The 15870-nt window shown below is 33.2% G+C and overlaps 1 protein-coding gene across 2 annotated transcripts; it reads right to left on the bottom strand.

Annotated features, from left to right (window-relative positions):
* Window positions 1-46: 46 nt before the first annotated feature.
* Window positions 47-15397, bottom strand: LOC149482145 (uncharacterized). Of its 2 annotated transcripts, none has more exons than XM_089704134.1 (7): window positions 15270-15397; window positions 10364-10472; window positions 9082-9208; window positions 7672-7815; window positions 743-2257; window positions 478-669; window positions 47-256 (listed from the first exon to the last, which is right to left on the bottom strand). In XM_089704134.1, exons 2-7 carry the CDS (start codon window positions 10469-10471, stop codon window positions 111-113), a joined length of 2232 nt encoding a protein of 743 aa, XP_089560260.1. In that variant the 5' UTR covers window position 10472; window positions 15270-15397; the 3' UTR covers window positions 47-110. The 2 variants fall into 2 exon arrangements, with proteins under 2 accessions (XP_089560260.1, XP_089560261.1); XM_089704135.1 differs by lacking the exon at window positions 15270-15397 and adding an exon at window positions 10586-10725.
* Window positions 15398-15870: the final 473 nt, after the last annotated feature.

The following is a 15870-nucleotide window of genomic DNA, read 5'->3' on the forward strand; positions in this document are numbered from 1 at the left end:
TTCGGCATTATTCACTTATGGCATTTACATAAAATCCCGAACAATGAAAACGAATAAAGATCGTAAAAAACTATTTTTATTGAAACTAATACAGTAACTAATATTTTATATCATGATTTGACAGCTTCTGCATCAATCGCATTCTGCTTTCGCATGATGTAATATTTTTCCAAGCCCCACGAGATGGCTGTGAGCCAAGTGAAAATGTTCAAACAATGCAATGTCACTGCAGTCGTCGTGTTGTCTTTGATCCAACCTGAAAGTAAGCCACTGTATAAATGTTCGTTTTAAGTTTAATTTGTGCCTGTACAAAAACATACAAAATTACACATATTCATGTGTTTCATTCAACTGAATCTTTATTATATTATTTAATATCTAAGTGTTGTCGAGTGGACGAATAGCCGAAATGCATAATGCAAATGAAAATTATAAATGTTATATCGGAAAATAGTTCATACGCCTTTTAATTCTTACCAACAACGGGACCCAAACTAAGGTAAACCATTCCAGCCGTCAACAGTTGTATTCCGGTAGCGCCTGGTAGCTTATGGAGCGGAACATGAGTGGGGATAACAAGGGCCATAAAAACTGTTCGTAATCCCTTTCCGAAACCAATCATAACGGCCACCAGAAGTACTACGGTATAATCTTGACAATATGCTAACACTGAAATATAAATATCATTATTACCTAAATATCGAATATTGCTGTGAAATTTATAAATAAAAACAATGTTTACCGACTCTTCCCATGGCCATTGACATAACCCCAAATAAGAAAAACGAATTATTGTCCCAACCGATTTTGCCAGCAACAAAAGGTATGCAGAATCGAACACAAATATCAACTCCAGCCAGAAGTGACATGAAGAACGCTATTTGCGATTTTGTCATTCCGTAATCTCCTAAAATAAATGGAGTGAGAATTGAAAAATTTAATTCGTTAAAATTTGCTAAGGTTATTCCAAGCATTAGATTTATGAATGTGAAATCTTTTAAAAGGTCTAAATCAAAGAACATTGCAACTTTTTCACAAAATGTTAGGTTTTCTAAAGGTTCCTCTTCGTTTTCCTGTTCCTCTTCAAGAATTGTTCTATTGGTTTCATTATTATTAGTGATAAGCTTTGATTGCTCAGCTTCATTTTCATCTTCAGTTTCTTTTAAGTATTGTTCGAGTTTCAAAGATGCTTGTTTCAAAACTTCGCTTTCGTAATTGAAGTTATTAGACTTCCTTCTATTCTTTGATTTATTTGACTGATTACTGTGATTATCCCGTAAATATTTTTTTTCCTCGGATTCATCTTGATTTTTAAATGAAATATTACTGTGGTTATTCTTTTGATAGTTTTCACCGTACTGTCCATCCATTTTAAATGATTTCAGGCTTTTCGCCATATGTTTTTCAGCGCGATCAGCGATATATTTCGCTTTTTGCGGATCAATTTTTTCAACAACTGCTTTTTCTTCAGCTTTAAGATCTTGAGGAGCCTTTAAAGACGGACAATCTTCTATTTCAGACTCAGGAATTTGTGTTTCTAATGTTATAGATGTTTTACGTTTTTGTTTGACAATAACTTTGGGCTCACGTTCTTGTGCTAAGACACCTAAATTAGCGGAAGAGTTTTTTTTAGATTCATTCAAATAAAGTGTTGAAGATTTTCTAGATCTGTTTTCTAGTAAATTTGACATTGATGGTTTTTTAGAATTTAATCGCGATGTTTTAGCAGAAGTTTCCCTTGATGATAATCTGCTTCTTGATTGGCGGGATTGACTGAAATATCCATCATTCGCTCGCAACATCATAGGTACTCCAGGATCTGTAATTTCGTATCCAGTATTTACTGGATCATCTTCATTATAAAGGTATTGGCTAGAGAATACACTGAGATTTTTTATTTTCGACACTTGGCTGAAATATCCACTTTCATCGCTCTTCTTTTCGTTTATTAATTGCGTAGTTGGTTGATCTGAGGACAGAAGTCTTTCTTCGTCATTATTGTTTGGTGGTTTAGCGTGCCATTCCACAGGTTGTAATAAAAGAGCTCCAGCCACAGCGTGTAAGGCAAATCCGGCTAAAATAAGAACAGCGCCTGTTTCGCCAAAACAGGCAAATAGTGCTGTGATAATATGAGGCCATAACATCGGCCCAAGCCCAGTTGTAGTCCATGACAGGCCGGTCGCTAATCTTCGTCGATTTTTCCAATAAGTATTAAGGGCTAGTGCATTGGCAGAGCTGCTTATACCATAACCAGCACCTGGAAATGCGAAATAAATTTGAAAAATATTAGTGTTAGTACTTGATTTTGCAACAAAATCGAGAAACTGCCTGTGAACTTAATTTTTGTTAGTATCACATTTTAAATGATATATATTGCGACTTGCGAGCAATGTTTCATATCTTATGATGATAATATGTTACACAATATACAATTATAGACAGTGATTAATGGACGAATTATCGTCGAATAGTCTTAATTTATTATTCAGAGAGTGTATCCGAGAAAAAATTAATTTTTAAAATATTATAGTTGTCTATACATATAATAAAATCGTAGGAAAGTCAAAACTGTACATTGAATATTTTTTTAAAAGAATACTTGATCCATGATCTATAATCGATATAGAAGCCAAAAATATAGTTTTTAGAATTTTTGTCTGTTTGTCGGTTTGTCTGTTTGTCTGTTTGTCTGTATGTATTTCCGGGCTAATCTCAGAAAGTACTGCATAGATTTACTTCAAATTTTGCATGAATATTCCTAAGAGGTCGGGTGAGGATAGTTTAAACATATTATCATGATATCACCTTCGCGGGAGGAGCTGTGAACCTTTATTTTTCTTACATATTCCGTGTACTACGACAGCGTGCAATCTAAAGACTCATGTTTAAATGTTGGTTTCGAGTAAGCCATGCTATTATCTAGCTTTACAAAATAAAAACTATGTCATTTACGTAATTTGGGCAGAGAAACAGTTTAATGAATTTAGTAGTATAAAGACAAATTTGAAACAGCGCCATCTATGAGATTTCGTAAAAATCAAATCAATTTACATGTTATCACTACTGAACAACTGTTGAAAATTAATAATTTAAATACTTATAATCATGTTATTTATTTAACTCTTTAACCCATATCTTCCCATCCCTATAAGGTGCGCTTATATTTCGTGTGAATATACTACATTTTTAAAAGTGAGGGTAGATGTTTATTATTTTAAGTCAAACTAGACACCATTACAATTAATCTAATATTGATTGTGTTCATTGGTTACATTTTTAATCTTCGTGTTTTATAAATTTATAAAGAATAGAAAAAATTCGATCACGAGGCGGGAGTCGGGACTCGAACCCACATAATTTCGTGATCGAATGTTTCTATTCTTTATAAATTTATTATTTATAAATTTATATTTATAAAGCATTTGAATAAATAAATAAATAAATAAATAAAATTAAAATAAATGTCATAAAACCAAAAATATCAAATTCAATCTTCGTGTTTTGTGAATTTTCACCATGCGTTCCCACAAAAGGTAAGTTGTTACTTTTATAGGTATTTTTTTTTATAATGATAGCAATTCATGTTTTTTATTGGTTTTATAATGGTTTTATATTACACTTTTAGAATGAAATAATAAAATGATGAATTCTTTTTGACTTTTACAAGATTTTGAGGTGCGTTGGGAACAGTAGTTTGTTGATAAAATTTTATTTGTAAGTAGCTTTTTTTATTGATTTACAATTATTAACGTTTGATTTTTTATTTACAGATTCAATGTTCATAAAATTATATCGCCTTTGGAAGACTATTTCTGCTGACAATTTTACAACACCACTTGAAAATTGATGATTTGATGATGAAGATAGTGGCAGCAAGGATTAAGTGGAAATTAGTAATCATCCGCTTCGTCAATTTTTGACTGAAGTTAATGTCCAACGTATGGTTCAATCATTGGAAGTATCTCGGGTAATTTTGGAGGATATTTTTCAGGAAGGAGAGAAGGGGCAGCCAACTATCAAACTACTACGTTTTAGTACCGAAAAAAATGTTATTGCCAAATGAAACATAAATTTTGCACTCACAACTGTACAAGTTATGATTTTTATTCTGACTTTGCTGTTATCTGATTATAATATTTATCGTTATGGCTATCGAGGTACCGACCGTACTGGGATGAGAGTACATGATATTATACCTACTCATCATCCAGGATTGCTTAGAGCATTTTCACACTGAAAAAGATGTTTTCTTTGAATCGTAGTTGCTTCATTTATTTATTTTTAATCATTTTACATAATATGTTTTATATTTGCCCATTTTCATTATATTTTATAAATAAAATGGAACCAACATAACTTTGTTGTGTAGGTATCATTTCTCTATTAATAATCCGTAGGCATATTTTCCGAGCACCCCATTTAAGGTGCGGTCCTGAAATTATAAAAAGTTAATGTATACTTTTGCCTAATATAAGCTCAAGATCATTTTTAGATAAAAATAACAAAAAGAACTTATTTATTAAAATTTAGTAGATAAAAGAAATTATGTTACGATTTTATAAGAAAACACAGTATATTTATTAGGCGGCGGTGATCTCTTCCAGGCAAAAGATATTCATCAGCTCAATAAAATTGAATAGTTGTTGTTAGTTATTCTTTAAATTCACTGATTGTAATGAGCATTTCCGCATGCAAGTTGTATCGTAGTTTAGATATATCATAGTTTTGACACATTACAGTTCCAACAAAACCCTCAAATTTTTGAGCAGAGTTGAGCAAGATAATTTAAAAAATGTGCTGTGTTAACTATTATAGAAAAGGTTAGTTCGTTGATAATTATCATTTCTTCATCATTTACATGGGTGTTGTTAAATGTTAGTAAAAATAAACTTTGACTGTTAATACTTTTGTTCAGTATTTACCTGTATGATTATTGCTTGGTAATTAATATGTATATTTTCATGTCGTATAGCTAATTATAAACATAAGTGTGATGTGAAACTAGCTGGATTTATTTTTACACACTCACAGCCATATATTTTATATTAAAATAGTGTAAATCATAATATTTTTTCACAATTAAAAATATTTCCTTTTTTCTGATGGTGTTGGCATCGAATTAAACCGCGCTGTCGTTTCGTTCACTAAAAGTGATGTTATGAGGACCGAATATGTAGCCGCCTCAACTTACGGAAACGAGAGTAACCTGCGTTGTCTGTTAGTTATTGTATAGTCGAATTTAACGTTACATGGAAATTGGAATCTAAATATATTATGTATACTTAGGTATATTAAATCTGTACATGAAATATATTTCCTAAATAACTATCACGGGGTGATTAGGGATCGACACTGATGCCAAAGAAGCAAACAGTAAAATTTTTGTCCGTATAACCGGTATAGAAACAAAAACTACTCGACGGATTTAAACGAAACTTGGTACAATTATTTTTCATATTCCTGAGCAGAGCAGTAACTCCATTTTTAAGCTTTCGTCGCGTGTGCAACCTTAATGGTTAAAGCTACACAGAAATCATGTATGAAAGAAATGTTCTCCTTATTATATAAAAAATATCTCCCGACATCATAAATGTCTATCTTTTATGGTTGACTCACAATAACACGTGTAACTTCCGATAGCTTAGGAGTTCGAAGCTTTCTGATTATATTTGTCTATAACACTCTCAGTCCGTTTTAACTCAATTTTTATTTTCATGCATCAGTGCCACCTAAAAAATCTTTATCTCGAAATTCGAGCAAAGCTAAGAAAATGAGAAATAAGAGTTCTCAAGAATCGTTAGAGGTATACTCTAGGCCGAAAACAACACGTGTTATGCCGAGAACCTGAAACCGCTTCACAACGAGAATTGCGGCTCACAGCTGACCGCGAACGGCATGTACTATCCCGTGAGACCGAAACCTTCACTGAGAGGGTATAACGTCTCACAGCTGATCACGGCCGTCACATTTTATCTCGAGAATCTGAAACTTTTACTCAATATGAAGACCGTTTGACAAATGATAGGGTGCACCATAATATTATTCGATCTCTTGAAGATGAACATGAGCATAAGCAATGACTAGAGTAGGGACGCGAATATTACAATTAATTGAGACAAAAACGATTATTAAGTTTGTTTAATGAAAGATTAAGAATTGAAACTATTCGGTCTCTGGAAACGGACGAATAGCGAGAGGCCCCTCTTACTGCAGACAGATTTCGCATAGTCTTAATGACTTAGAGGTAAACATAGAAGATCAATCTACGAATTCGGTGGTGGGGTCCGACAAATATAAAAGTGGGTTTTCTTATAACCTCACAATTGATTACAGATCATCTTCTGTATAGGCGATATTAACGTAGTATGTTATTTTTGTAATGCTTTAAAGTGGAGTAAGGAGTCGGCTTTCGTTTGAAGATACACCGGAACCTTTGAAATCACTACTTTTAGAGGAACATGACGTGCAATCTAAACAGTTCTTAGACAATATTCGCTCTTATAGTAGTGCGTTTCAAATGATCCTTTGGTGCTCAACAATTATCAGAAGGTCCTTTCATGCTTACTTTTAAGATACAAGGTCAAGTTTACCATTTGATAGGATCCCTTTTGCCTGAAGGCCAACCTAAGTTTCTTTAAATATATTTTGTATTCGACTACAACGAATAGTCGAATACAAGAATTATCAATATTTCTCGAATTTAAAACTGAACTCATTTCACAATTTTAGAACATGTTTCATCAGGTTAATTCGTATGTACCTATGCAGTTTTAAATCGACATTAGAAGCTTTTCCTCAAGATGGTGATATTAATATAAGATTGTTATAAATGCCGATAGACGGACATCTATCGGCACTCAGGAACTCCCTGGGCGTGTATAACGCCCAGGCCACAGTATTACAATTTTTCCTACAGCAGGGCGACGAATGTATTTTCGCATAGCAAAGGAGGGGAACTCGCGGGGGGTCAAGTGACACGGGCCACGTACCATTAACATGCTTAGTTTGTGGTACCGAGCGCGAAAGAAAGTCATCGTGTTTTTGTTTTGTTACTATGTAAACTAACGTAATTTAATACTTAGGTACATATTCTATAACGGTGCTCTCAAACTGTTAATCTACATTTAATTTAGATTATTATTTGAAATACTAAGTAATGTAGAATTTTAATCACATTCCTTCATGTTTTCCTCAGATTTTCAATTTTCTCCGATTTTAAGATTTTCAGAGTGTTCAATTTTAATGTAGTTAAATTTTATAAGAGACAATTAAGAACATTCAAAAATAAAGTGTCACGTATTTTTTTTAAACGACGAATGACCTAAAACGACGTAATCGCGGACGAAGTCGCGGGCAACAGCTAGTAAATAATAAAATTGGAGCGCCTGTTTTTAGTATTGAAATAAGCGATTTTTATTAAATGCATATGAATGTATACACTGCACATATACCAAAAGTCTGTCTGTTAGTTCCGGCTAATCTCAGGAACAGCTGGACCGATTTTGATGGGACTTTCACTGACAGATAACTGTTGTTAGGAGTAACTTACGCTATTTTTTATACCGATATTTCAACATTTAGGATTAAAAGGAAAAACTCAGTCACGTGCGCGGGTGAAACTGCGCTGCGGGCGCAGCTAGTAATTAATATAAATAAATAATAGGCTCTTACCGTATAGTATTGAAAAGCTGATAAGATAAGTGGTGAAGTTGTAAGAAAATGTCGTCAAAAGTAGAGCTATGAACACCACGATTGCTCCAGTAAGTGACACTTGCCGATAGCTGAATGTTTTGAAAACAGGACCGTTTGCTAATCCTGAAAAAATAAGTCACAAATTAAGATAAATCTCGCAGAACAGATTACCTCTATGCGTGATATAGATACGTGTCTTCGTCGTGTAAAAGTCGTGTAGTTATTTAAACAGGTTAATCTGCATCCAAATATTGAAGATAGGCTTGTTATTGTCTTCAAGAAAAAGCATAAAAAATCTAATCAAACTCAAAATCAAACATTTATTTGTTAAATTTAACTTTTTCTAGAAGCACTTTTCTTATTCTATACAGGGTGTCCCAAAAAGTAGTGATGAATGGAAGCTGGGAGATAGAGGACCCAAAGGGCTATTCGAATCACCCCCATGTATGTTATGCGATTTTTCGTATTTTCGGAGTTATGACATTTTTTTCAATTTTTCATCTATCGCTGAGTACGATGATATTTTCACTCATGGTGACGTGAATTATTGCGCTAGATGCTTGATTTTTTTTTGTGTGCTTAGCTGAAAAATAGGCCAATTCAGTATGGTAACATGGTATGGTACAGGGGGGTGATTCGGATAGCCCTCTAGGTCCTCTACCTCCCAGCTTCCGTTCATCACTACTTTTTGGGAAACCTGTATCTATTATTCTTAAATCTATTTTATTATTTACCAATCAAAACAAAACGCGGTTCTTAGTTTTTGAAATTTTAATAAACCTTGGGATTATTTGCATAATACAATATGTATTATCATAAACTCCGTTTGAATAGTAGGTATATAACGCCTGATATTGGGTATTAAAATGGCATTAAGATAAACTTATAAATATGTAATTGAAATGAGTGATCATATACATTCGGTTATCAGTTTTGTGATTAGGTACGTCAAATGTGCATTATTAAAATTAAAATGCATTCAATAATAGGATCAAGGACATTTTTTTTATTCTTATTTTTTACAAAAGTTTCTGTTTCTGGGACATCTGAAACTGCAGATCGTTTAGGATTTTCCGTTTCAAGCTTTATTCTTTAAAATTACACATCGTATTTTGATGCGGTTTTCTTATTAGATGGAGTGGTTCTTGAGAAAGGTTTAAATAGGTATATAATTTTCTTATTACAGTTTTAGACAAAGCGGGCGAAGCCATGGGCAGAATGCTATTTGTTTTGAAGAATGTAATTAATAAGAAGGAAACCTTAATTTTACTTATTCTTCATAATGATGGTAATCATTTTATTTCACAGAAGAAACATATTGTCAGTTAGTGCGTAAGTTAAATGTGCCGTTATTGTGCATAAAGTTACCATCCAATACGCGTCACGCACCGACGCAAGACGTCAGAGCGGAATTCATGTTGATGATGGTCGTCGTCTGAGAGCTGGTGATGCCGAGACGAGCGAATTTGTCCCGAAACAATAGCCCGAATTGCTGAAGAATCGGTAACGCAGATAGCTGTGGAGAATTAGTATGTTTATTAAACATTTTGTTAAATCAGCGATTCTTGGTTTTATTGCTCGTGATAGACAAACTTTGGTCTTAAAATTTGTATGTCAGTAAGGGCAAAGAGCAGTCGTAAACGTGATTGTAAGCGACCTCTGCCCAATGTGTTGTATTAATTTTAACATTGCAATAATGCAAAAGCAACCAATTCTTTTCCCAATATATCGTGGTAACCTTTATGGCATATCGTGGTTGGATTGCCAATTGAAGAAGGACAATTTGGTGCGCTACTTATTGACACCGGACACCTCGATTCCTTTACGTCCTTTTTATTGACACAAATACGAAACTTTTGTCCAAGGCACCGATAGGTATTAGTAACGATTTTATAAATGTTTGATTGAAAGTGTAATTTAACCAATGTGGGAACCCGAAAATTGGTGAAATTACACTTTCTTACTTTTAAGGTCGTCTTTAGACGTGATTCGCTTGAGAGCATTTATTATATTGGTCTCGTCACAGAGTTAAAATAGAGAGTGATTGTGGTATATTTTAAAAATACTAAATGATTAGGTAATCTTCTTATATATAAAAATGAATCGCAAAATGTGTTGGTAAGCGCATAACTCGAGAACGGCTGAACCGATTTCGATAATTCTTTTTTTATTATATTCCTTGAAGTACGAGGATGGTTTTTATATAGAGAAAACGTAAGTACCACGGGCGAAGCCGGGGCGGAGCGCTAGATTGTTATATAAGTATGATTTCATCGCAAACAAAAGCGGTTAACAAAATTTAAGATGCAAGAAGCATGAACACATATAGGTACTCAAATTTTCCAAATGTAAGAAGTTTGGTAAACCGTCCTAAAAATAATATTATGTACCTACATAGTTACCTTATAATAAAAAATCAATCAAAATGTGTTGTTCAGCGTAAACTGACAGAACGGCTCTATATTTTCGGTAATATTTTTGTTTTTGTTTAGGCGCAAGGAAGGTTCTTATGGCGAGAAAACACAAAAATGCGGGTAATAGGGCAGAACAACAATTTTTAGATAGTTTTTAAAGTGTTTACTAATATCACATTCACATACATGCATTAGTAATAGTAGCATTTCGACGTAAGTAAAGAATTTATGATCCCAACAATAATAAAAGGACTTACATTAGAAAATCCAGCTGCAAATATGATCATCCATCCCCATCCTCCATCAGGAGGCACGAATTCGCCTTCCTTTAAAACCTTCGATTTGATCGGTTTCGACTTAGTCATCCTGAAATTAATTCCACAGTCACAAATTTGTATATCTTTTTTATATAATATGATATCGGAGAGTCACATCAGTCATTTAGTGAGTGACAAATTTGAGTGGTAATTTATAGTTACACGAGCCGTTATTAAATCAATTCGCTTCTTATCTAAACTGTCTAACGCTTTTGTGGAATAAATAGAGTCGTTATTTGAATTGAAGTGTAGTCTTCAGTTCAAAAGCAATATTTGTATGAAATTGGTGTTATCTGCCCACGCGTCCGTCCATGCATCTTGGAATTTATCATATAAACATATCATTAGTTTTATAGCACATTGATAACTACTGCGCCCATTTCAAGATAAGCTTGCAGATATGGGCTCAATAGCTATTTGTTTTATAATTAAAAACTTAATTGTCATTTACAACTTTACTCTTAAAAAACTAATCCACAATATAACGATACACGAGCATCGTTTGCCTAAACGATATCCAACTGTCTAATTAGAATGCGTTTCTAAGAAGTGAAACATAGTCAATAGATGATATCTAATTAATTAACGTATGTACTTCGTATGTTTTAAAAAGATAAATGGCAAACACAAGTAACAAAGGTAAGTTAAACATCCAAAGTTAGTAGTCCCGTTTTCGTTTCGTAGTCGTAACTTGGACATGGACCATATTGGATAGAGAATATCTATTTTTCAGCAGACAAATGTATAATTTAAACTTTAAAGTGTAAGTTTATGTACTGTTAAATGCCGTTCGTAGTCGTAACTTGGACATGGACCATATTGGGACCATACAATCAGTGCAATCAGCCAACTAAGAGTAAGGCAGTAAGTACAACGCATGCATCCCTTGTCGTATGGCAATCGGCATATAATATACCTAGTAGTAATTATACAATGTTAAACTACTGTTTATCGTCTACAGACTATAGTTACTATCAGCTTATCGAAACTAGTCTACCCATTATAATTGTGGCGACGTGATGTCTCAATAACTAATCCTTTGTTGTACATGAATATATAGTATTTTATTACTAGACATGTCTTCTATGAGCAAGCGCGGATCCAGGGGGGGGGTCACGGGGTCATGACCCCCCCCTGGGCTAGGTCCACGACCTAAGTGGACCACTAATTTAATATTAACTTTTTTAAATTAACAAATTATTACTGTTCAACATGATGTTTTTATTGAATTTTGAGACATAAAAGTAATATAGAACAATGAAATCAATTACAAACGGTTACGGAAGAGAATATAACAAAAATTATAGAAAAAGTTTATTAGGGTCGACCTGTGGTCGTAATATAAGGACAAAAAATAGGTTTTTCGATTTTTCTATAACTGCGGAATAAAGTGTAATGGTAAAGTTGTATGTAATTAATTTTTTTTTCTACAACTTTTGCTGTTACACTTTTCACACAAAAGTCAAAACCTCAAATATCGAAATATCCCAGTTCGTGGATAAGACATAAAATAGCAAAATTTTTTTTTTAATGAACAATAGAAAATACAGTCAAATTACAACAAAAAATCGGCCAAATGCGCGTCGGACTCGCGCACCGAGGACTCCGAGCAAACATATTTTTTCATTATGTTGTATCTTACAATTTTATTTAAAGGATTTTTTCTTTATCTGTGCTTGTAAGTGCTTAAGTCGTTGCTTTTAACCAAATTTCAAGAATGAAAAAGAATGAAGAGTGTCGAATTTTGCGAAAAATTTCAGCATTTACAGCTGCATCTTTTGATTGCGTTGGCTAAAACGTTTGTATTTTTCACAGCATCAAGGGACCGTAGACCGTAGGATTTCGACATTAGCAAGGGAATCAATACCTGCAGGGAGCACCCTGTCCCGTAAACACAGTCTTGAAATTGAGTAAACAGTATCGTGTTATAGCACAGATGTAGTAATAACTGCGAAAACCCTAATTATTTAATTAAATTAAACAAAAATATATTTTTTAAATCATTTTAAACTAACAATCCCTTTACTCATGAACGTCTACATGTATTTAATTGATATTCACATCAGAACTCAGGTCTATAATAACTTAAATCTGTTATTTAATTCAAATTCTATGTCAACGCAATCTGAAGAAAAAGCAATTAAGAGCCGCATATTCTGTAATTCGCAACTATACTTGCAAGGGAATCATCAATCAAAACCTACAAGGTACTTCCCGTGAACACAGAATCTTGATATTTAATCTTTATTTAATAGAAACTTACGTCTTATAGCACAGATAAGGGAAAAATTGCAAAAAGCATTTTAATATTAAAACATATAAAAACGTTTGTACGGAACTCTTGGTTCACGAATCCGACTCGCACTTGATCAATTTTTTTTAAATCTACGTATCAATTAAATTACCAAAATATAGCTTTTGAAAATTGCCCACGTCTATGTGACCCCCCCCTGGCACTAAGGCTGGATCCGCCCTTGTCTATGAGTAGGTAGGTACATATTGGCGTCTATTTTCCTCTTGTGAACAATATAATATAAATAATGATGAATAACAATGTCAATTAACAAGTATTGTATATATACAAAAAATGTATAACGCTCATTAAAACGGTGACTAATGAGTATTCACGAGAAAATCATAATATGACGATTTCTTTCTTAGAATTTCTTTCATATTATGTGATTTATATAACTAAAATGCATTGTGAAATGAAATAAACATAATTATTATAGTCGTTTTTCGTCATCTAAGAGAAAATTCATGCGAATATTGTAATACCTACCACTGATAATTTAATATGTACCATGGGCGTAGCCACGGTGGGGCAGGGTGGGGCGCTTGCCCCACCCTGGCTCTGACCTGGAAGGTACCTAACCAAATCTAAAAAACTTTATTATCTAGGTACCGACTACAAAACTTAATATCCGTTAAAATATTCTCACTCGAAAGTTGTCAGTCGACACAAAAAGCTTGCGCTTCTTTGTTGCATGATTTAAACCACCTTTGGTGACAGAAAAAGTAGTGTAGTAGATACTATTACCCCATTAAATAAAGCTGTTTTTATTTAGCCAAATCGCACTAAATTTCCCATGCATTTCACTTTTAAAGTGAAACTTTTATTACATCGTCTCAAACTTTTTGGTCTGTGTAGCGCATGTCGCGTGTATCGCGGCTGCCAAGTAGGTATCTACTCGGCAGCCGACCGTCACGCGACATGCGCTACACAAAGCAGTGTTCGGAACTTCGCTCACAATCTTAAATAAAAGTTTTTGGTCGATAGGTATTGCAAAAATATTTTGATTTTTTTGAATACATCTTTTATACGTTGTAAACTTTTTTGTTAGACTTTCCGTTTACGATTTATGGCCTATTTAATGAGCTGGTTAATCGTTTTTGGCAAGTAAAAATATTTAAAATTTTTTTATTAAAAATTTTCTATACTTAAGAAAAAAACATAAAAAATTTTGCCGTTTCGAAAACGGCGGAAATCCACATGCATTGGAAATTTCTTCTTCGTTTTCATTACATCCGTAAAAAAACTTTTGGCCTGCCACATCACCCGCCGAGCGGCATTTCTAAATTGATACGTTCAACAACTCAAAAAATATGGGCACTAGAAAAAATTTCAAACACATTTATTGATAACTTTATTTATTGGTAACTTTTGCCCTAAAGTGGACAGTTTTCGAGATATCAGTCAAAAACTATAAGATTGCGAGCAAAGCTCCACCTGGATCTATCAGCATTTTGTGTTTTTATGCTCAATAAGTGACCCTTAACCTAAAACAAAAATGAAATTTAATCGGAAGTGCGAGGTTAAATGCTTTATTTACTGAGTTAAGTCTACAATTTGAAACCTAGAGCATTTTAATGCTCTAAGATTTGAAATGGTTTTTTTTCAATTTACATAGACATGTATAGAATAAAAAGGAATCATATTAGGTATTGTATTAGGAAGATAAACTATACTATATATATATATATATATATATATATATATATATATATATATATATATATATATATATATATATATATATAACTATATAGGGATGAAATTTGCAACATAAACGACTGTATCTTTTGTGTTGATTTATTCATTATTATTTCACCGCTTGATACCGCCACGCATTCTTCGCCGCCGACAGACAGACAGACAACAAATTCTGCCTGTCTGTCAACACCCATTTTCTCAGGAACGCGTGGAGGTATCAAGCTGTAATTTATATCGAATACTCAAGTCTACGGTCTCTTAAAGCTTTGAAAAAATCAAAATCAAAAGATACAGCCGTTTTATGCTGAAAATTATCGCAAATTTCGACATTCGCAAGGGAATCAAAACCTACATTGTACTTCCCATGAACACAAAGTCTTGAAATTTGGTTAAAAGCAATGTCTAATAGCACAGATAAAGGAAAAATTGCTAAAACATATACATTTTAGAGTTACAATATAATAAAAATTAAAAAGTAGGTTTGTTCGGAGCCCTCGGTGCGCGACTCCGACTCGCACTTGGCCGGTTTTTTTTGCCCCACCCTGTGCCCATGGCTAGCTACGCCCATGATATGTACTATACATACTAGAAATATGTGCTTTTTTAAGAAAGTGGGTTTTCTTGTCTATCATAACGCGAAAACGATTCTTCTGATTTTTTCTGGAGATGTTTTCTTATTAAAACAGCTGCTGGTAACAGCTAAATTTCTTAAATAAAAATATAAAAAATATCATTGCATTTGCATTGGTGTGAGGAAATATCTGTACTTCTCAAAAATTTAAATAAATAATAGGTATAGAAATTAATGCGTGCACTGCAACTGTACCTAATCTCCGCGTTGATAAGACTCACCTGACTCATATTATATTCACAAAGAAAAAACTGTTTAATTTTTCACAATAGCTCTCATTTATTATATCAATTATTAAAAAGAACTACACAATACACTAGTACTCGTACGGTTATTCATCTACTGAATGCCATGGAATCTTATGGAGACTTAAGGTTTACAATTCTAGGTAGATTAGCTACGTATTGCATCAATTAAAAAAGTACCGACTTATCTGATATTTTATTGTTTGAATTATTTTAATTGTCGTCTATAAACCATGTCCTTACGGTACTTTATTAGCAATACAAATCTAACTGTCCATTCTATATTACCAGAATGAGATCGAAATTTCGCTTTACAATTAGTAGGCTACCTAGCTAGCTTAATTATTGTAACTTTATGGGCTGATTTTTCAATCCTTGGTTTTAAAAACTTATTCGTCGAATAATGTATAAAACTGCCAATTTAAACATTTACGTATTCTAATTGCCCGTATTTGACAGTTTACGTGACATTTTAATATTATCGTATAATCTGTGCGTATAATACTTTATTGGGCGGATAAGTTTTAACCTTGGTTTTAACCATAATCATTGAAAAATCGGCCCTAAATGTATACGT

Source organism: Colias philodice, chromosome 15, assembly GCF_061535455.1.
Source record: "Colias philodice isolate Cphi_HAF_F1 chromosome 15, ilColPhil1 Martin Lab GWU primary, whole genome shotgun sequence".
Lineage (NCBI taxonomy): Eukaryota > Metazoa > Arthropoda > Insecta > Lepidoptera > Pieridae > Colias > Colias philodice.